The following is a 23,344-nucleotide window of genomic DNA, read 5'->3' on the forward strand; positions in this document are numbered from 1 at the left end:
ATTTTTCCTTTATTGAATTAGAGAATGTAAGGATTGGGCCTTCAAAGGATTAAGAGACCTAAATATCTAGCCCAATGTTGCTCACTGCAGGAATCTTCTACTACAGTATCCCTAACAGATGCCCATCCAGCCTCTATTTCAACACTTTCAACACCCCCCAAAGCACTCTGTACCATTGTTGATTTTTTCTGATGACTCACCAAAATCTACTTTATTATTTAAGCCCTTGTTTCTAGTCCTACCAGAACAAGTTCGGTCCATCTTCTGCATGGTGCGCTTTCACCTTTCACAATTATCATGCTACTCATTTTTTTCTCCAGGCTAAACATATTCAACAACTCCAACTGTTTCTCTTTTTTGCCCCCTTCTAGCCCCCTCAGTGCCCTGATTGCTGAATGGATGAATTCAGCTAGTCAGTTTATTCACTAAGCCATAGTTGAGCAGCTGAGCTATTGTGTGTTGCAAGCTATTCAAGATGTATGGTCAGAAAATCTTTTGAAAAATCTTAACACAATAAATCGCAGCTTGTGAGAGCAAGAGTCAAAACCAGACTTCCACTCCTTGTTTCAAACAGTAAATCTCGCGATGTCGTTACTTCTTAAGAGGCAGGTGGGCGGGGTTGCCTCCCGCGCTCGCGAATGATTGGTTAGTTGGTTTCGCCTCTGGTACGACGGAAAGCGCCACGTTCTGCTCAGAACAGAAAAAAGAGGAGGAGAAACACCCATGGCCCGGCAAGCAGCCGACGCCAGGAGAAAGTGGGTGTGGTTTTCCTTACGGCGGCAAGCCAATGAACAAGTGGTGCGCGCGCTCTGCATTTCGGCGTGGTGTAGCGTGCCCTGCGCGCGCACAGGGGCGAGAAGTCTTCTGCCGGGTCCGCCTAAGCGAGGGCTGGGCTAAGATGGCGGCGCCCGTCCTGCTGCGAGTCTCGGTGCCGCGCTGGGAGCGGGTGGCCCGTTACATCGTGTGTCTGGCCGGAATTATTCTTTCGCTCTACGCCTACCATTTAGAGCGTGAGAAGGGTCGCGACCTCCAATACCAGGCACTCTGTGACCTCAGCGAGCGTGTCCGGTGCTCCTCTGCCATCTCCTCCAGGTCAAGCAAGTGGGAGAATACGGGTGGGGGTTGAGGCGGAAGCCACCAGGAACTGTTTGTGATTTTGCTAGCCACGATTGCTCGAAAGTTAGGAGAGCTGCGGAGTGTTTGTAGAGTTACCCATCTTTTCTCCAAAATGATTCTGATTCAAATTCACTAGTCGTTCAAGTTTTGAGGTGTATTTCCTCAGCCCTGAGGCTTTGCTTAAAACCGCTCCGTGATTGAAAACTTATTTACTAATACAAGAATCGCAGAAATAAGTCAATCTCAATATTAATTTCTCTCACTATAGTCTCCCTTATTAATAGTGGTGGCCTGTGTTACAGAGCTGTTAATCACAGCTAGAGATGCAAAGAGTATTGATTGTTTTTCTGGATGAGTTTATCAGAATGCTGAATGCTGTTTTTAATTAACAAGAAAGGAAAGAAAAGGGAGAAGGGAAACATTAAGAAGTAATGAGATGAAAAAGCTTAGCACAGCAGATCACAGCAAAACTGTAACATACCAACTAGGTTAGCTAAGCAGTGTTTACTTACTAGCATTACTATTAGTTACTAATTTACTAACACAAAAAATGGTTTTAATGAGAAGTCCATTATTTATCAAACTCGTTTGATAATGGCAGATCTGTGAAACCTATTGTAATTGCCAATCATTTCCTGTTTATATTTTGTGAGTGAATTTTTAGGGAGCTTCAAGACTTTACAACTGAATTAAATGGAAAAGCTCCAAAAAAGCTCAGAATATTGAAATGGACTTTTCCATTACTGCCCTGTTACCTGTTTTCTCTAGAGTAGGTTGTTAATCAGTGTTGATAAATTGATTTTATAAGTATGCTTATGCCTGAATGTGCTTGAAGGAGACCATGTGGTTATGGACTGAGCAGAGAATTGAAAGAATGGGGTGTGGCTGCATTCACTGATCTCGGGTGTGAAACCGAACTATTTTTACATTGGCTGTATATTGTGTAGGCTATTTTTACCTTTGCTGTATATTGTGTAGGCTTCAAGAATCGAGAGCTTGTGATAAGTTTTTATCTGATGATGTCTGCAGAGCCTCACTGAATGAACTGAGGTTTGTAAAAATTAGGGAAAGGAAACATTTAGAAAAGTCAAATATATGTAGAGGAAGACTAAATTCAACAATGCCTATAGGTGTCTCTAAAATATAACTATGCTATTGCTTACTAGCAGAATTTCAGTAGAGTTTTGATATGGAAACATTAGAATCCTTGCTATTGACTTATTCCCTCTCCCCGCCCCCCCATGCGCCTGACAGTGCCATGATATTATCTTTTCAATTACCGTTCACAGCTAAATTGTCTAACCAGATACAGTGAGAGTCTTTAACCCCTATTCACACATCAGTTTTAATTAACAGACAGATAGTGTTATTATCATAGTTAGCTTGGTTAGAGAGTAGGATGTTAAATCTAAAGGGTCAGTTCAAAACAGAATAACCTCAGACTAGGGGCTAGATCAGAAAAACTAAGTAAAATAAAGGAATGTCAATCATATAAGATGATTACAAAAATTATGAGAACAGCACTGGTGAGCCACTTTAGCTGGAGGACTACATTCATTTTTCTACAGACCATGGATTAGTAATAAATCTGAGAAATATTTAAAGTAGATAGAACCAAGAAGAGGTTTTTTGCTGTGTTTCATCTCCTTTTCTGCCACTGTATTTGCTTTTTTTGCATTGAGAAAGGGGACCAGGGTTCTTTTCTAAAAGCATAAATTAGAATTTGTTTGCTCGATGTCAGAGATCACTCTTCTGCATTGCATGCCTGATCTGTTGATTTTCTTCTTTACTGAAAAAGAAGTTCCTTCTCAGAGAACAAATTAGCAGGGCAGGACATGTGTCTTCTCCCCTGCATTATTAGGCTTGTGGGAGATTAAATCTTAGGCAAAGACAAAGTGAGCAAATCCTGGTTTCTTCCTTTCTTTCTAGAAAATAAGTAGCATTGATTATTTTCTAATCCAGCATCCCTGCAGCAGCCCAGAAATCCTGAAACAAAGCTGTGGACCATTTGCAAGAGTTTCTAAATGATGTGTATAATTTAAGTTTCATTAGAGTAAGAATACTTGGTTCTGAGTTCCCTTGAAACTTGTTGGATGGCATGCAAAGACATTGTACATTTTTAACAGAACTGCAGACACCTCATATGCTTATAGTAATTACTTTTCATGTTTGCTATGCATTGAAATAAATTAATAATGTCAGACCCTTGCAAATCCAGAATAGTTACTAACGCTGGCTTCATTTGTCTTAGCCATTTGTAGCTAAAAAATGTTAAGTATTGTACGTGCCCTTTTTTTGATTGCCTAACTTCCTATAGGTGACAAGGGAACTGGACATTTTCAGCTCTTTACTAAATTTGAGATTGATGGACTTCTGGCAACAGCAGCACTTGTAGAGTATTTTTCAGGGTTGAATCTTGGCGGTCTCCTGCATGTTATAGTTTTTGCTAGAGAGAGCATCTTCTACAAGTGTCATATTTTCAAAAATTGAGTAACATCTGAACATTTTACAGCTATAGGAAACTTGGACATTTGTGTATAAAAAAAGCACTTTCCAGTAGTTTTTCAGTTTAGAATTGGGAAATGTCTGTAAAATTGTAAACTGGTTGAAATAGTGATGCAGTAAAGGTGTGACATTTAGAAAGGAAAAGTGACAAAGGGGAGCTTGCTAAAGTTGTGTCCATGGATTTGTTTTGTTTGATTTCTTGTTATGGATATATAACAAACAAATCAAACTGGCCTTGAATATTGAAAAGATTTGAACTGAAGGTGGTAGAGCCAGCATCAAATAACTTTAGCTAATCCGACTTAGGCAAGAAAACCAGTTGTAACTTTTTGTATATAGTAATCTAAGAATAATATAACAGAACCTTTCAGTCAGTTATGCACTGTTATTTAGATCTGTATTCATTACCTTGCATGTTCAAATAATACCAATTTCTAGTCTAATCCTCTCTGTGAAAAGAAGTTTGACATAGGGATTTAGCTAAATTTGGGCCAAAAAGGCCTTTTGTCTATCTCTGTCTCCGTAAACAACTATATGTACTGTATATTTGAAAGAAAATCTTGTGGGCTATTGCAATATCTGTAATGTAAAGATCAGGCAAAGAAAGGATGACTCTCACTTTTTTCATTTGTCCTTACATTACTGTCAGCCTTGTTGGTTTCTTGTCCACTTACATGTAGATCTGTGTTGCTCTGTTTAGATATTACTAATGATCCCACCTTTGAATAAAAAAAGCTTCCAGGTATTTTGTATCATCAGAAATCCAAACGTTGTTGCCTACAGCTTATAATCAGAAAGGAATAATACAGAAGGAACTAAAGTTAGAGGGAAAAAGCAAGTGTATCTCTTGTATCATGTAGTAATCAAAGGACTGGGTCTAATCAAGTGGAAAGGCTGCTGCTGCTTCCTTTCATAGTTTCATGGCTGCTGATGGCAGTTGCTAGTTAGAGAAAGCGATCTCCCAATAAATATGTATTTGGGCATGATGGAGAATGCTTGAGTGTAATTTCTTGCCCCTCTGATAGTATGAATGATAGTTGGTGGTTATGCCATCACTCTAGGAACTGGGAGAGTGTGAGGTCTAGTCCTGCCTTGGGCACAAAGCTAGTTGGATGATCTTGGGCCAGTCACTTTCTCTCAACCATAGGAAGAAAACAATGGCAAGCCACTTCCCAAATTTTGCCAAGAAAATTGCAGGGACTTTCCAGACAGTCAATAGGAATCAACATTGGCTCAAAGGCAAGAATAAAAAGTTGAAGAGTCAGTGGACCAGCTAATTAGCAGCTGCAAGAGGATCACACAGAGTGACTACGAACAATAGTTTGACTAAGTAGCAACAATGATTCATTGGAATATTTGCAAGAAATACCATTTGCCTGCAAGCAAGAACCAGTGGGACCACAAAATAATAGAAAGTAATAGAAAATGATGAAGCTAAAGTTCTCTGGGATTTTGGAACGTAAACAAGCACCTGCCACATAACACCCGAGACCTAACAATTGTCGATAAGAAAGACAAAAAAAGTGTGGATTGTGAATATGGCAGTACTTGGAAACAACAGAACAGAAGAGAAGGAACTGGAGAAAGTTGCAAAATAGAAAGATCTGCAAATAGAACGACGTGGCAAAAGAAAACAAAGGTAGTACCAATAGTAATGTGTTCTTTGGGTGCAATCCCAAAACATTCGAACACTCGGTATTGATAAAATAACCATCAGTCAGTTGCAAAAAGCAGGTTTATTTGGAACAGCTTACATCCTATGGCAGTGCCTTTAATATTATTAAACAACAATAGCTGCCTACTCTAGGTCATTAGGAAGGACTCAGTAGATGGTGGTGGATAAAAATGCCAAATCTAGTCTAAACATCTGACTGACTGTACTAATAATAATAACAAAAAATGTACTAGTAATAACAATAGATGCATATTCATGTGGTACTCATCAATTCTCTGTTAGGTTATGGTCAGGCCAATGTTTATGTTATCTTCATAGCATTGACAAAATTTAGGTATTCTTTGCATATCTATTGCCAAGTTTCAAATATATGTTTTCTAATGAGTTGGGCCACCATTTTGTTTGTTCAGAAACTTTGTGAAAGTTATAGTGGAACAGTTAGGAAATGTGAACAGTACAGTCCAAACACATCTGGTGGTTGTAAAGCTGAGGTAGACTGTTCAAAGGAGAAAATGGGAAGTTTATTTGTTTGTTTCATCAAATAATATTTTTCTAATTCTGTACTCTCCTTGTTCCACTGAATGTCTGCTCCCTTTCTCCAAATTTTTGGAAAAGTTTACGCTCTCCATAAACTTACTGAGGAATCTAGAAATTCTGCTTGTAAGTCAACTTGGTTAAAAATAATATCAGCATTTATTAAAATACATTCAAATGGAGAAAAATATTTTGACAGTGGTTGCTTTAACCAGGATGCATTCATGAACTAATTCTTATTCCTGAATTTAGTTGAAGTTATCTCAACAAAAGTCTGGAAAGGCATTAATAATTGGCAATTGCCATTTTCCTGGAAGTTTGCACAAAAGAATTGGACTCAAATGATGATGTGAATTTTCTGAATCAGAAGTTGACATTTCATTACAATTCCTCACTTCAACTCCATTTTTTTTTTACCACGGACATTAAGAGCTGTGAGAGCATTGCTCTCTCTATTAATGTATATAACCCCTTTCACAATTCAATCACAGAGGCCTACTCAAAAATCAGACCACAAGACCTTAATTTTAATGTTCCCAAACCACTGGGAAAATTCCTCTTAGATGTTAAATCAATCCATTATCAGTACTATAAAATGTCTGTGTTAATATGTGTGTTAGTGTGTGTGTGTGTGTTAATATGATTTGACCTGAAACATAAGCTTTTATAAAAAAATCTTTACTTAGTGGCCTGAAGGCAATTTATTTGCTGTCTTGAATAGTACTTATGGATTTTCTTTGGGTAGGACTGATAAACAATCTTAAGATCATTGGATTATATAAATTTGGCCACATCTAATTCCTGCTCTTTGGAGTGAGTCCCCCAAACATCCAGGTAGCCCCACATTGCTTTACTTTATTTTATTTTATCCGAAGGCCTTGGGCTAGGATGGGGGTAGCCCCTTCCAACAATGCTTTGTTGTTGCATTTTTTGCCCTCATTTTCCTTATTTTTGCAATTATTGTATTTTTTTGCTTTTTTACTTGTGAACTGCCTAGAGTTTTTAGGAATCAAACAATGTATAAATGTAATTAAACATAAAAGATAAGTAATATAAAAGCCAAAATGAATACACTATACAGTATAGAACTTGCCTTATTTATTTGGCAACTGGTTCCCTCCACCCAGCGTTCTCTGCTCAGCCTTTTGTAAATCATCTGCCCTTTTGAAGAATTGGATTAAAGTCCCATCATTCTCACTGAGTACAATCATAGTACCATTGTGTTATGTGTTGTTTGATCATGATTTATTGAATCAGCCACAGATGGCTAAGTTAAGCCAACAGTTAAGCCAAACAGTGTCCCTACTCAATGTACCATCTATTCCCTCCATCTGCAATTGTTCTCACTGAAGATGCCAGGATCAAAGAGTACCTCTTATACATAAAACATGTGCTATTCCACTAGCCTCCTTTTGATTCCTAGGATGGGGTGGAAGAGAGCAGAGAATAGATGGGTGGCACAATTACTTTGCAATGAACATTTTTACTCAGGTAAAAGTTATTTATCCACAAGCAATCTGACTTTTATGGTTAGTACTTGCTTACTAATTGTTGTCCTCAACTGTTGTAAAAAGTTGCACAAATTTAAGAATCAATATAAGTACTTTTTTCTCAAGCAGAAAATAGTGTGGGCCCAGCAAGATGTAGCATTTTATAGTGTTCTCTTGAGCAGCCAAACTCTTATGCCAATGTTGTTGTTGTTAATTGCGAAGTCGTGTCCGACCCATCGCGACCCCATGGACAACATTCCTCCAGGTCTTCCTGTCCTCTACCATCTTCTGGAGTCCATTTAAATTCACACCTACTGCTTCAGTGACTCCATCCAGCCATCTCATTCTCTGTCGTCCCCTTCTTCTATTGCCCTCAATCTTTCCCAGCATTAGGCTCTTCTCCAGTGAATCCTTCCTTCTCATTAGGTGGCCAAAGTACTTGAGTTTCAACTTCAGGATCTGGCCTTCTAAAGAGCAGTCGGGGTTGATCTCTTCTAGGACTGACCGGTTTGAACGCCTTGCAGTCCAAGGGACTCGCAGGAGTCTTCTCCAGCACCATAGTTCAAAGGCCTCAATTCTTTTGCGCTCAGCCTTTCTTATGGTCCAACTTTCACAGCCATACATTGCAACTGGGAAAATCATGGCCTGGACTATGCGCACTTTTGTTGGCAGGGTGATGTCTCTGCTTTTTAGAATGCTGTCTAGATTTGCCATAGCTTTCCTCCCCAGGAGCAAGCGTCTTTTAATTTCTTGGCTGCAGTCCCCATCTGAGGTGATCTTGGAGCCCAGAAAAATAAAATCTGTCACTACCTCCATTTCTTCCCCATCTATTTGCCAGGAATTGAGAGGGCCGGATGCCATGATTTTGGTTTTCTTAATGTTGAGTTTCAAGCCAACTTTTGCACTCTCCTTCTTCACCCGCATCAAGAGGCTCTTTAGTTCCTCTTCACTTTCTGCCATTAGAGTGGTATCATCTGCATATCTTAGGTTGTTGATATTTCTCCCGGCAATCTTAATTCCAACTTTTGATTCATCTAGCCCTGCCTTTCTCATGATGTGCTCTGCATATAAGTTAAATAGGCAGGGCGACAGTATACAGCCTTGCCGGACTCCTTTTCCAATTTTGAACCAATCAGTGGTTCCGTGTTCGGTTCTCACTGTTGCTTCTTGACCCGCATATAGGTTTCTCAAGAGACAAATGAGATGGTCTGGTACTCCCATCTCTTTAAGAACTTGCCACAATTTGTTGTGATCCACACAATCAAAGGCTTTTGCATAGTCAATGAAGCAGAAGTAGATGTTTTTCTGGAACTCCCTAGCTTTCTCCATGATCCAGCGTATGTTGGCAATTTGATCTCTAGTTCCTCTGCCTCTTCGAAATCCTGCCTGTACTTCTGGTAGTTCTCGATCCACATACTGCTGGAGTCTAGCTTGTAGGATTTTAAGCATAACTTTACTAGCATGTGAAATGAGTGCAATGGTGCGATAGTTTGAACATTCTTTGGCATTGCCTTTCTTTGGAATTGGAATGTAAACTGACCTTTTCCAATCCTGTGGCCACTGTTGAGTTTTCCAAATTTGCTGGCAAATTGAGTGTAGCACTTTTACTGCATCGTCTTTTAAGATTTTGAATAGCTCAGCTGGAATACTGTCACCTCCACTAGCTTTGTTGTTGCTCAGATTTTCTAAGGCCCATTTCACTTCACATTCTAGGATGTCTGGTTCGAGGTCAGTGACCATCTCATTGTGGTTATCTGGGATGTTAAGCTCATTCTTGTATAGTTCTTCTGTGTAGTTTTGCCATCTCTTCTTAATCTCTTCTGCCTCTGTTAGGTCTCTGCCATTTTGGTCCTTTATCATGCCCATCTTTGCATGAAACGTTCCCTTCATATCTCCAATTTTCTTGAAGAGATCTCTGGTCCTCCCTATTCTGTTGTTTTCTTCTATTTCTTTGCACTGTTCATTTAAGAAGGCATTCTTATCTCTTCTAGCTACTCTCTGGAATTCTGCATTCAATTGGGTGTATCTTTCTCTTTCTCCTTTGCCTTTCGCTTCCCTTCTTTCCTCAGCTATTTGCAAAGCTTCCTGAGACAGCCATTTTGCTTTCTTGCATTTCTTTTTCTTTGGGATGGTTTTAGTTGCTACCTCTTGTACAATGTTGCGAACTTCCATCCATAGTTCTTCAGGCACTCTGTCTATCAGATCCAGTTCCTTAAATCTATTTGTCACCTCTACTGTATATTCATCAGGAATATGATTTAGTTCATACCTGAGTGGCCTAGTGCTTTTCCCTACTTTTTTCAATTTAAGCCTAAATTTTGCAACGAGAAGCTCATGATCTGAGCCACAGTCAGCTCCTGGTCTTGTTTTTACTGACTGTATAGAGCTTCTCCATCTTTGGCTGCAGAGTACATAGTCAATCTGATTTCTATGTTGACCGTCTGGTGATGTCCATGTGTAGAGCCGTCTCTTGGGTTGTTGGAAAAGAGTGTTTGTTATGACCATCGTATTCTCTTGACAAAATTCTATTAGCCTGTGCCCTGCTTCATTTTGTTCTCCAAGGCCAAACTTGCCTGTTATTCCGGTTATCTTTTGGCTTCCTACCTTAGCATTCCAATCCCCCATGATGATAAGGACATCATTTTTTGGTGTTAATTCTATAAGGTGCTGTAGGGCTTCATAGAACCGGTCAATTTCATCCTCTTCAGCACCAGTGGTTGGGGCATAGATTTGGACTACTGTGATATTGAATGGTTTGCCTTGGATTCGAATTGAGATCATTCTGTCATTTTGGGGATTGTATCCCAGTATTGCTTTTCCTATTCTTTTATTGACTATGAAGGCTACTCCATTTCTTCTGAGGGATTCTTGCCCACAGTAGTATACCTGATGGTCATCTGAGTTAAATTCACCCATTCCTGTCCATTTTAGTTCGCTGATTCCTAAGATGTCGATGTTCATTCTTGTCATCTCTTTTTTGACTACGTCTAGCTTGCCTTGATTCATGGATCTTACATTCCAGGTTCCTATGGAGAAAAAATCTTTACAGCATCGGACTTTCCTTTCACCACCAGATATATCCACAGCTGAGCGTCCTTTCGGCTTTGGCCCAGTCGCTTCATTCTTTCTGGCGCTACTAGTACTAGCCCTCTGCTCTTCCCCAGTAGCATATTGGACACCTTCCGACCTGAGGGGCTCATCTTCCAGCGTCATATCTTTTTTCCTTTTAGTACTGTCCATGGGGTTTTCATGGCAAAGATACTGGAGTGGTTTGCCATTTCCTTCTCCAGTGGATCACATTTTGTCAGAACTCTCTGCTATAACCTGTCCGTCTTGGGTGGCCCTGCACGGCATAGCTTATAGCTTCATTGAGTTACGCAAGCCCCTTCGCCACGACAAGGCAGTAATCCATAAAGGGGATTATGCCAATAGTCAAGTGTAAGACAAAGTGTGACTAAGTTTAGAACTCTGAGTTCTGATTTATATGGGTGTGTATATCGCACACTCAGTGCATGATTAGTGCCAAGTTGCCAGTGTTTGTGCATTTCTTAAAAAGGTTCATTGAATTGGGTCACAAGCCCCATGTTTTAGAGCTCAGGTGGCTTAGACTCATTCACACAGTAAAGGCTATAAATGCGATAACCGGGTTAACCAGTAATGCAAACTTCTTGGAGTAATATTTTAAAGTTGGTGTGTTTAAAGCAATTTGTCTTTTTTCTTTGCCCCTTTTCATTCATTGAAAAAAACTCCAGAGTGGAACTTAGTTAAAAATGGATTACCAGTGTAACTTAGTTTTCCCCCCCATCAGATATGTGCTTTCTTCTAGATCAATGTTTCTCAACCTTGACAATTTTAAGGCATGTGGACTTCAGCTCCCAGAATTCCACAGCCAGAAATGCTGGCTGTGGAATTCTGGGAGTTGAAGGCCACATGTCTTAAAATTGTCAAGGTTGAGAAACACTGATCTAGAGATATGATTGGACATAGTTTTGGGAATATTTAACTGGTTTTTCTGGTCTCTGAACAGATAGCAGTTTTTGTATACTGATCCCAAATATACAGTACCATTTTTATTGAGAGTAGAAATGTCTCTCCAGGCGTTCTGGGGGAGATGTCTCCTTGCCTAGAAGCCTGGGCCTTTCATATGTGAAAGATCAAATCTATGATAGAGCTGTAAGCCTTCTAGACCAGTGGTTCTCAACCTTTTTAATGCCGCGACCCCCAACCGGTCGTAAGTCGAGGACTACTCAACCGGTCGTAAGTCGAGGACTACTCAACTGGTGCAGCACCGTTTGCAGAATGGGACTTTTGGCGGGCTCAGCAGGGCAGAGACAGCCTGGACAATTCCTATTGGCTTTTGAAAGCCAATAGAATTAGACTCTATTCAAGAGAGTCTATTCTATTGGCTTTCAAAAGCCAATAGAATAAAAGGGAGTAGCACAGCTAAGGAAAAGGGGGAAAATGGCGGACTGCGTTGTTTGGCGACCCCCGTGAAATGGTCGTTCGACCCCAAATGGGGTCCCGACCCACAGGTTGAGAACCCCTGTTCTAGACTAAAATGACACCTTGCACTAAACCTAATGTAGTTTGCAGTTCCACAAACTATTGAAAAATATTATAATCCCTTAAACTTTTTAAACAAAAACTCCAACTGTCTTAAAAGTGGGCAAATCAATCTACTCTTCACATAACGGACATAAGGACATAAATGCTCCTAAAATGCAGCATTTCTTAAGCCCTATTTCAGTTGAAATGCAAAGACATAAACCCGGTTCTTTCTTATAAAAATATCTTAGAAGAATGGACACATTTCTTTGCATATATTTAGGTGATTTATATTAATTTAGTATATTAATGCTTAGGATTCTTTATCTGTTAATCGTTGGATTCTACTCTTTTAATTTGTATATAACACTTAAAACACCTGATGCCTTTTGCATTAAAAACAGGCACACCTACTTTCAACCCATATCTTCTCCACCCATTTGGCTCTTGATTTCAGAAATGCAGAAATCTGCTCAGCATATCTGGAAGTTAATCATACCTTCAGCAGGGTTCAGGTTGATAGAAGCAGATGATTCATTTACTTCTATACAGTTCTGCAGATTATTGCTTTTCACCTGTATTCTGATTTAAGCTTCCTGGATTGGGGTGGGTGGGGGCGGGGAGAGGAAGTGTCTGCTGAGTCACATAGGACAAGGGTAGGCAATCTTGGCTCTTTTATGACTTGTGGACTTCAATTCCCAGAATTCCTGAGCCAGCCATGCTGAGGAGAAAGGGAGAGGTTTCCAAGCTGAGCCATGCTGATTCAGGAATTCTAGGAGTTGAAGTCCACGAATCATAAAAGAGCCAAGGTTTCCTACCCCCGGTATAGGAAATGTTATAAAGCAGTGGTTCTCAACCTTTTTAACGCCGCGACCCCCAACCGGTTGTAAGTCGAGGACTACTCAACCGGTCGTAAGTCGAGGACTACTCAACTGGTGCAGCACCATTTGCAGAATGGGACTTTTGGCGGGCTCAGCAGGGCAGAGACAGCCTGGACAATTCCTATTGGCTTTCAGAAGCCAATAGAATAAAAGGGAGTTGCACAGCTAAGGAAAAGGGGAAAAAATGGTGGACTGCGTTGTTTGGTGACCCCCGTGAAATGGTCGTTCGACCCCAAATGGGGTCCCGACCCACAGGTTGAGAACCACTGTTATAAAGGAAAGTGAAAAAGTACTCTACAGCCAGGCATTTTAAATTTTATTTTAAGGACTATAGTTCATTACTGAAAGTCAGTTTGGTGTAGTGGCTAAGGCACTCCAGCTAGAAATTGGGATACTGTGAGTTCTAGTCCCATCCTAAACATAAAGCCAACTGGGTGACTTTGGGTCAGTCACTCTCAGCCCTAGGAAAAAGCCAAGGGCAAGCTACTTCTGAAATCTTGCAAAAAAAAAAAAAAAAACTATGCAAAGACTTGTCCCTAAGTCAACCCTGACTTCAAGGCAAAAAACTCAAACCAAATCAAACCAAAAATTCCCTCCAAACAACCAGAGAGGAAAATTCTAATAAAAACAAAAATCATCAAGAACAATAAAAACCCTTATCCTGAGTAGCAGTGATAGTTACTATCTGAAATGAAATTTGCATAAATTTTTCTTCTGCTTTGCATTGGGGATTATGTATTTGCAATATTCAGAATGATCAGTGGAGAGGATCTACACTGCTAAAGATAGTGCTTAGTTGGGTAATGGGTAGCATCTTGTTTGTGATGGATTAGGGCTCACGCATTGCCCTAAGACCTAGCATCCCTATTTGTTTTAGATTAGGGGTGTTTTAGTAGCTTTAATAATTATTAAATTAAAGTAGCTTTAATAAATATACTTTATTATTGTATATTGTGGATTATTTGGTAAGCCACAGCTTATAATCAAGATTTAGCAGTCTGAATGTTGTTCAATAAATTAGCAGGGAACACCATCCATCCATCCTATAATGCTATATATTTATTAGCTGACTCGTTCATAGTTAATGGGGGTACGTAAGTGCGTTGTATGTATAGATCTGTATTTTTTATTAAAGCAAGTGGTTACCACTTAAGACTTAATGGACTATTTTCTTTCAGATGGGGTCGAGGATTTGGCCTACTAGGCTCCATTTTTGGAAAAGACAGTGCAATAAATCAACCAAACAGCGTTTTTGGTCTTATATTCTATATATTGCAAATGTTGCTTGGTAAGTAGAGAACTACCATGTCTCATTCCTGCCTACCTCTTCCTTACTTTTTGCTCCTCTTGGCAAGAAGTCAGGATATAAATTTTTTTGTTGTGATTATTTCAGTCTAGTAACCAAAATCTTGTACAATATGCATTGAATCCTAACAATTGTAGAATGTGCTTCACTAATCTCCCATTTAATTCATGTCTGCCTGACAAATCTGATGTCTAAGTCAGGGGTCCCCAACCCCTGGTCAATGGGCCGACACCAGGCCACAGCATGCCAGAAACCGGTCTGAGCAAACAAGCAAAGCCCCATCCGTGGGATGCAGGCAGTACATGAAAACACGCCCCCTCCAGTCTGCAGAAAAACTTCTCTACACAGAACCGGTCCCTGGTGCATAAAAGGTTGGGGACCTCTGGTCTAAATCATGTTCACAGTCCTCTCAGCAGTGCCTGTAGATCCTAAAGCAAAGCTGGAAGTGGTTGCTAATTCCCAGGAATTTCAAAGCAGGTTTTCTTTTGGAATCAACATTGGAGAACTGGGGAGAGCTGATAACTGGGGGGGGGGGCTGATAATCAGATTCCTCTTTACCTCCTTCCGTTATCTATGATAGCTAGAATTCCCTTCCCAATCTTCTCCACAGTGTGTTTACTACTTCCTTTAGATCCAGGCCAGACTTGCAAATAGCCGCTGCTTTAGTTGCTTCTAGATGATGGCAAAGAAAAAAAAAAATTCCCTCCAAACAACCAGATTGGAAAATTCTAATAAAAATAAATATGTCTCTTTTTCCCCCAAACCTTAATTAATTAAATTTTAAATGATTATGCACAGGTAATCATTATGCATTATACACAATACTGTTTTTGTGAGTGTATTTGCAGGTGTGTGTAACAGTGTCTGCTCCTGTTCACCCCTGTCTAACCTTGCCTCTTTCATCCTCCCGCTCCCACTCTTCTACTCTCCCTACTATCAGACTTCAGGTTCTGGGGCCAGGATCCATTCTCTGTTTGCATGCCCTAGAAAAATGCCATGCATGACATTGTTGCTGTGTAAAACAATATAGGGAGGACTTGTGCATCTTCTTCACCTGAGACATGGGAGCTGTACCCGCAGTGAGTGTGTATGAATTTCCTACAGGAGTCCTAGATCCTCTGCTTCAACACCTTGACCAGTTTTCAGTTCTGTTATGAAGTAACTTTTGGATCTTCAAAGAGTGTTTTGTAACTGAGCAAACACTATGAAAATGCATATTTAATATAATGAAGAGTATTTCATAACTTGTGTGAAGACTAGATTTATGCTTTATGTTGAGCCACTGTTTGTTGACTAATTATCATGGATTGTTCACATATCACCTCACTGGGAGAGATGGATAGCAGCTTGTTTGGCATTTCTGATGCTAGCCATCAGTCATAAGGGCTGGATCCAAAGCATGTGGTCCTTCTAAGGAAATAGATTGTTTCCTACACTGGTTAATCAGATGGATCTGGAAAAGTCCATGATCAGGGCATGAGGATCACATTCTCTTTCATTTAGTAACTGAAAAATAGAGGCAGTCTGCCTCTAAATTTGGAAGTGCCATTTAATCAAGATTATGAGCAGCAATAGATAAACCTCTTGTGCATGTATCTAAATTTTGCATAAATTCTGCTCAGCTAGTGAGCTTTGCCATATCTTAACAATTTTCCATAAATTAAATGTTGTAGGTGTTGCCTTTGCAGCATTTTAGAAATACTTTGTGAGTGGAATCAGCTATACAGAGAACTAGTGGGCTCCTTTTCAATGGATGTGCTCATGTGGAGACCGGACAGTCATTGGTTTGGAATGCCATACATTGAATTCTGGCACGGTCTGGCCTCTTCTGGTTTTATAATTCTGTGAAAAAAAGCATTGCTTGTTTCCTTCACATCAGCATGCAGTGAACAACTTTTCATTAATTTGTTCTTCAGCCTTTCAGTTGAGGAGCAACCTCCTTCTTGATTGATCTAACAAGACTTTGAAATGGTACCAGGCAGGTTTGACCACATTTTGCACTTCTAATCCCTTGACCTGAGCCACCACAGTAACTGCTTGTTTTCTTTTTCTAGGTATGACAGCAAGTGCAGTAGCAGCGCTGGTCCTCATGATGTCCTCCATAGTGTCAGTAATAGGATCTTTGTACCTATCTTATATTCTGTACTTTGTGCTGAAGGAATTCTGCGTTGTCTGTGTCATCACATACTTGCTGAACTTCATTCTCTTGATCATCAACTACAAACGACTAGTATACTTGAACGAGGCCTGGAAACGGCAGCTCCCACCCAAACAGGATTAACTGCTTTGCAAACTTTTGACTGACAGTTTGAAGGCCCGGCTTCCGTTTATGTTTATTTCACAGTAAAAAGATTTTTTTTAATTATTATTCATATCACTTGCTTTTCCCAGGAATCATAGCTAATTCAATTAGAGTGACTCAAAGGATAGGGGCCCTGGGTAACCTCTCAGTCAATAGCTATGGTGAGGAACTGTTTGTGAAAGTCTTAATCTGATCAGAGACAAGCTTTAACTCTACTTTGAAGGAGTTCACAGAGACATATTATTTACTCCTTCTTTACCCTTCCCCAAATATTCCAGGTAGGCTATAGGAAGTCTCCCATCTCAGTGTGAATTGAGGTAGGGGGGAGTCTTAACTGGGAGATCATGATTGTTCTAGACTTTATAGGTACCATAGGGAAATATTGCCCTGTTTACATTAAGTGTATTGGTAGCCAAAGGAATTTGACCCACATAGATGCAACTAAAACACTTACCACAACTTGGGGCATAGTGGTAGAAAAGACTGGCTATGTCCTGGCAAAGAAAGGAGGTCAGTACAGCTTGGCCAAGTGATGACTTGAAGCCTAGCAACTTTGAAGAATGGTCCATTGTCTTATTGAGATGTTTTTTAAAAATGAAATTGAGATTAGTTTCTTATCCCTGGAGAAGATGTGCCACAAAAGATCTTTGCTGAGATGCCTTTTTCCCCAGGATATGTTTAAAGAAAATGGAATTCAATGGCATTTAAAAACAAAGAAAACTGAACTAAGCTGGGTTTCCTTGCAACATCCAAGCTGTTTGCTATGGATGGAAACAATCTTTAGGGATGCTTAACAAAGGGAGTGGGGCGTCTTGAGTTGCTCAGACCTCATCAGGAGGAAGCCTGTACAATTAGAGTTTGAGGGGCAGAATTGGCTGTGCAGTTCAGAAGATGTGAGACAGCCAAATAGCGTTAACCAATTTGATTATAATATTTCTAGCTGCTGTATAGAATTACAACTTGACACTGGATCCCAGTAACCCACTGGTAAATGAATACACTGAAAAATTAGGATGCAGTCCCTTTGTGAGCTCTTTTGTACGTAAGTTCCATAGAAGTGAAGAGGGAGTGTATAAAGAAATATCAATGGACGGTGCTTTGATGTTTTTGAGAAATTCCCCTTCATTTAGTGAAGCTTGTATAGGAAACCCAGATTGCGGACATAAATAGATTTATATCTGTAGAGGCAGAGCAGTTTCAAATTCCTACATACAAATTTGGCTAAGGCTTAGGGCGATGTACATTGACTCTCCCTCAGTTAGAGTAAAGCAAATAGATGGTAAAAATTGGCCCAAGATTCAGTCATGGTTCTCCTTGAAAGAGTAAGTTGAAACAATTTCCCATTCATATCATCCTAAAAATGCAGTGTTTTTTTACAAGTGCCTTCTGTCTTACAAACCAAATATTGGGGATGTTTGAAATTGCCAGGCAGAAGGTTTCTTGCATATATATATTCATCAAATATATATATATATATATTTGATGAATCAGACCTCAGACCTTTGCAGTATGTCTTATACCAAGGTACACTGGCATCATTAGACACATATCTGGAGGTTGAGGGTATTTTTTGAGAGGCAGGCTGCTGACCTGACAGGGACAGCTTTGAGCTCTGCAGTCCTTGCTGGCTTCTGCTTTTCCTGCTGGAATACTTTAGAAAGACAAATTTTTCCTCACAACATAAAATTTTGTCTGCTCTATTTAGATTTAGGGCTTAGTTTACCCAGGAGCCTCTAAGTATGCCTCGGTATGACAAGGAAGCCTTGGAAGATTATGGCAGTTTCTTATTTGACAGCTGGGTCAAAGCTGTTCCAAGCAAACCAGAAGAGCTACTCCTTAGCACGGTTGCCGTGTTTCTTCCTGCAGTGGCAGAACAAGAAACCTGTTGTATCGGCCTGGTTACCATTGGAGTGCAAGAAGGTATTAGAAGCTTCCGGAGAATGAGCGAGTTACAGGATTGATAGGATCGAAAGGAGTTCTCAGTGACTGAAACAAATGGATGCTGCGATCTCCCAGAGGCTTCTTGGGATGCGATTTCACCAGTTGGGCTCCCTGAGATAATTAAGACAGTTCTTCTGCTCACACGATGAACAAATTTGGAGGACTTGTATTAAGAGTAGAAAACAATTTTGGCATCTTTTATAGCAGAGATAGCCGTGCCCCTGGGTCATAATGGGCTAATTAAAAAGATCGGGTCAGGCCAGAAGGACGTTGCTGTCAAAAACTTGAATCTTGCTTGTAAGAAATCTTTCCTTGCCATCGATGCTTGCTCCTGCTTATGCCCAAGAAAAGTGATCTTCCCCAAAAGCTCCCTTTTAAAAATCCAGTCTGCGCCCAAATCCTTTCCTTCTTCTGAGTCTGTAAGGGGTCTTCTCTTTTTTGTGTCATTTTCTAAAAAAAAAAATCAGCATTAAGGTATTAATGCAATTATCTTATGTTTTGTAAAAGTGCAGGATTTTATTTTCCAATGGAAACAGCATCTGCTGAGGATGGGATGTCTGACAGTATTTAAATGCCTGCCAAATGAACAGTCCAGTTGGTTTATGTACAGAACTATGGTGGAACGCAAGACTAATGGAGGAAGACAGGTGTTTATGGTATATATATATATATATGTGTGTGTATGTATATATGTATTAAAAACACTAAATTCTGCTTGTTGTCCTTATGAAAGAGTTCTCAGAAATGCATTTTGTATTAACCAGAGTACAGTTAAAGCTTGTCTTGAATTTTGAAATTAGAGCTGATGGGGGAGTATAATTTACAAATTTTGTTACATTTGGTATGTGGAGAATATTTTCAAGTTTATACCCTCACTGATAAATTTTATTTTAAGACATTAATGTAACATAATGTGAGGCTTTATTTTTTTACCTGTCTGGAGATGAGATGGGGTTTTTCTATCTTTCTAAGTAGAGATTTCCATTATCTATACTGTGATGGGCAACTATAGCAACTTTACAAACTGTGGACTTCAACTCCCAGAATTCCTGAGCTAGGTATGCTGGCTCTGAAATTCTAGGAATTGAAGTCCACAGCTCATAAAGTTGCATAGTTGCCTACCCCTGATCTATACACAAGTGTCAATTATAGGGGATACAAAAAAGGTATAGTTTTCTTCCTAGGACTTCCTCCTCCTCCTCCCCCCCCCCCAAATTCGTTGGGCAGGGAGTGCAGGCAGATTCCATTTTTCCCTCTGCTGAAAAGTTACCTGTTCTGCTCATTTCTCTTTCTAAGTCAACACCTTTTAAACATTGGCTCTATTTTTTTTCTTGTTCAAGAAGGTATCAGTCACCTTGTGTACGTCTAAGCAAAATCCTGACTTCTGTACCCCTCTCCCCCATCTCCAATTTCAGTAGTATTCTGTGGTGTTAAACAGCCTAAGCAGCCATTGTTTGTGTTGGATGAGTCGTTCTCAATTTGGTCCCCTACAGACATGTTGGGACCCCCAACTCCCAGAATTCCTAGGTAGCTGCAACACTTTGAGCTAAAGGCCAGACTAGACAAGTAGAGTCTATAGGGCATCCTTCTCTGTCCAAATGGAAAAATGAGTGCTGGGTTCCGAGAACCAAACTGATATTTCCAACACAGGGGAGGCCTACCCTGCTTGTATGTTGTAATATTTGCAAGCCTTCAACAAGCAGATGGTAGGCAAATCTCCCTGCAGGTGTGGACTCTCTGCTGCCTTCCAACTTCTTCCACAAAGGTAATTCATTCTCTTTAAGGTGGCAATATGACTTGGTTGCTTGGCCATACTCCCAAACCTATATGGATGATGGAAGATGCAGCATTTTCCTGTTTTTGGCAAGTGCAGCTTTCATTGTGCTTTGCTCCCAATTCCTTCCTTTTAATTTGGAAAGCTAGGAGCCCCTGCTCTTTGGTTCTGTCTCATCATCTAAGTTACTTCTAATTTTATGCCAGTGAGGATGGAGGGAAACTTTTTCAGTGACAAAAGTTCAGGATTTTTTTTTTAACTAACAGTTTCCCAGGAGGTAGTTTTCTTGAAGATCAATTTAATTCTCCCTACCACCCACCCCCCAGATCTACCACATCTCTCCCACTTGTTGATGGCTTAAAAGAAAGAAAAGTTCCTGACATCTTTTTCCAAGAAATCAAGGGTTCCATAGTTCAGACAAGCCCCTTTTCATTTCTTAGAAATCTTACTCAGCCTTCATACCTGGGAGTAAGTATGGTTCTCAGTGCTTGTAATGCAGTTTTGAATGGATGACGGCTTTCTTGAGATACCAGAAAATGTATCCATGAAGCAGATGGCTCCATCGCATCTAGTAAGTATATTGCCATCCCCAGGAAAGGTTTCTGTCCCTTGATTTTCAGGAGGAATCAAGGAGAAGTAGCAAGAGAAATCTATACCCTTGGAAGAGGAATATTTCTACTAAGGCAACTCTTTAAGGAAAATGTCAGAGTGGGCTCTAATCCAGTATGAGATGAAACTTTCAGAAAATAATTACTTTGGGGCTCAATTCGATTTTCTGATTCAAAAGAAAAAAAGACAAAAATAATTTTCTTTTTGCAGATTAATATCTCCTGATCTGTATGAAGAAGAATTGGTCAAAACAGATTAAACATTTGCTTGGATTCTTTCAAGACCGATTAAACATGACCTAGTAAAACTAGTAAAAAAGAAGATGAAGTATTCCGTTTCCATTTTTTAAAAAATGTATTAAGCATGGCCTAAATATTCAATGTGTGTTCTGTCTCGTATGTTTGATCTGACAACTTTTTGATGTGCTTCAAACTCCAGAACATCTCCATCTTGATTGGAGTCATTCCATACTTATTTTTTTATTTTTTGGTTCAACATAGGACTGTGACATTCTGAGATTGAAATTCAATTTTGCTAACAGGGGAATTAAAACCATGTAAATATTGTAAGAATGTTTATTTGTTGCACATAACTTTTTTGGTATAAAAATAAACGTAGAAATTATCTGTGGATATGTTTGCAGAATGTTTTGTAATCTGTGCTGATTTGTCTCCAACCCTCACTGAAGTCATAAATTCTTTGGTCTTTAGTTACCAAACATAGCCATTTCTGGACTTTACTTTTTAAATAGAGTATTTATGTTAAAAGTGCCACTTTTAAACCAAAAACACATAGGGTTGCAGTGGCTGAATTCAAGCATTGTGTTAAGCCATGTTTTAAGGACTATTCCTTAAAGGAATTGGCTGAATTCATAAATGTTAAGGCATAAACCATTGGTCATTAATTGTAGTACTAGGTTCACGCAACATGATGTGATTTGCTTGTTTGTGACTTAGTATTTTGTGGCAAATGTACACAATTGTGGTATATTCATTAAATGATGGAAAACTATCACATGAGACCCCAATTTAATATTGGGTTCATAGTGGGCTGTAAGCCATAGTTATAGGTGTTTTGGTTTGGCTTTGTGTGTTATGGCAACCCAAACACTGCATTTAAAGACCATGGGTAATATGTGTGTGGAGTGATGCTTTTTAGTACCTCCTAAACATCTATAATGATCTGTCAGATGGATAATATGCTCTTGACAGGAACTGCCATGTTGACTTTTTCACACACACACACACACGGGGGGGGGGGTCTTACATTTTTTATGGGTTCATCAATCAATCCTGCCCTCTAGGAATGCCCTTCCAGCTGAGGGCATTACATTACACTGAGTCAACCCTTAATTGTGGGAATGCCTTTCATATTTATTAATTTACTTTGTTGCAATAGAATCTTTCTGCTTAGGATAGGCAGATGTTGATGTTTGATGACGTTAGAGGTATTTTTGCCAGATGTAAGTTGCCTTTTGCAATTGACTGGTGATGAATTTGTCAATGTGGATAGTATTCAAGTGGTGCTCCAGTTGTTTTGGGATTGGACCCAGGGTGACTATTACAAGGGAAATTCAGAAATAAACCTCTGTTTGGTTATCAATAAGACACTCACAGACACAGAACTTTTATTATACACATTAGAAAACTACAACATTACTTTACTTTTTGACATAATCGCCATTCCAATTGAGGCACTTGTCATAATGTCTTACAAGGTTTGAAATTCCTTAGTAGTCACTCGGTGCCAAATCTGGGCTATGGGGGTGTGTGTGATCAAAAATATCCCAATGGAACTACTTCAAAAGTTCTTGGGTGCATCTAGCGGTGTGCAGGCGAACATTATTGTGAACCAACACCACACTGGAAGTCAGCCTGCCTCGACGCTTGTTATGGATGGTTCATCTGAGTTTTCGTAATGTTTCACAGTCCCCCTGCTCGGGCAGGAAACCCTACACCATTTCGGACAAATGGCTGTCCAGTCTCTTCTTAAAAACTTCCAGTGTTGGAGCATTTACTGCTTCTGGAGGCAAGCTGTTCCACTGATTAATTGTTCTCACTGTCAGGAAGTTTCTCCTTAGTTCTAGGTTGCTTCTCTCCTTGATTAGTTTCCACCCGTTGCTTCTTGTCCTGCCTTCAGGTGCTTTGGAAAATAGCTTAATTCCCTCTTCTTTATGGCAGCCCCTGAGATATTGGAATACTGCTATCATGTCCCCCCTTGTCCTTCTCTTCGTTAAACTAGACATACCCAATTCTAGCAACCGTTCTTTATATGTTTTAGCCTCCAGTCCCCTAATCATCTTTGTTGCTCTTCTCTGTACTCTTTCTAGAGTCTCAACATCTGTAACAGTGAGTGTCTGTCTTTGATAAATGGAGGCTTATTTCCAAATTGCCCTCATACTATTGGTACTACATGTGCTTTCTTTTGCCACAGTTCTATTTCTATTTGTAGGTCTTGGTATTTGGTATCTTTACCAATTCTTTCTCTTCTCTTCTGCTGTCTCCAGGTACTGCCATATCCACTATCCAGACTTTTTTTGTCATATCAACAATTGTTAAGACTGGGTTGTTATGTGGCAGTTACCTGTCAGTTTGAATTCTAAAGTTTCAGAGCACTTTAGCTTCTTCATTTCTTATGAGTTTATTTTATGGTTCCACCATAAAATA

At 39.7% G+C, this 23,344-nt stretch overlaps 1 protein-coding gene across 1 annotated transcript; it reads left to right on the forward strand.

The window, feature by feature from the left end:
* The first annotated feature begins 757 nt into the window (after positions 1-757).
* Positions 758-21,308, forward strand: VKORC1L1 (vitamin K epoxide reductase complex subunit 1 like 1). The gene is made up of 3 exons (XM_039346315.1): positions 758-1,092; positions 13,925-14,034; positions 16,107-21,308. The coding sequence occupies exons 1-3, from the start codon at positions 788-790 to the stop codon at positions 16,331-16,333; spliced, it is 642 nt and encodes a 213-aa protein (XP_039202249.1). The 5' UTR covers positions 758-787; the 3' UTR covers positions 16,334-21,308.
* Positions 21,309-23,344: the final 2,036 nt, after the last annotated feature.

The sequence above is a fragment of the Crotalus tigris genome, unplaced genomic scaffold (assembly GCF_016545835.1).
Source record: "Crotalus tigris isolate CLP2741 ecotype Arizona unplaced genomic scaffold, ASM1654583v1 scf7180000017987.690289119674:8195010, whole genome shotgun sequence".
Classification (NCBI taxonomy): domain Eukaryota; kingdom Metazoa; phylum Chordata; class Lepidosauria; order Squamata; family Viperidae; genus Crotalus; species Crotalus tigris.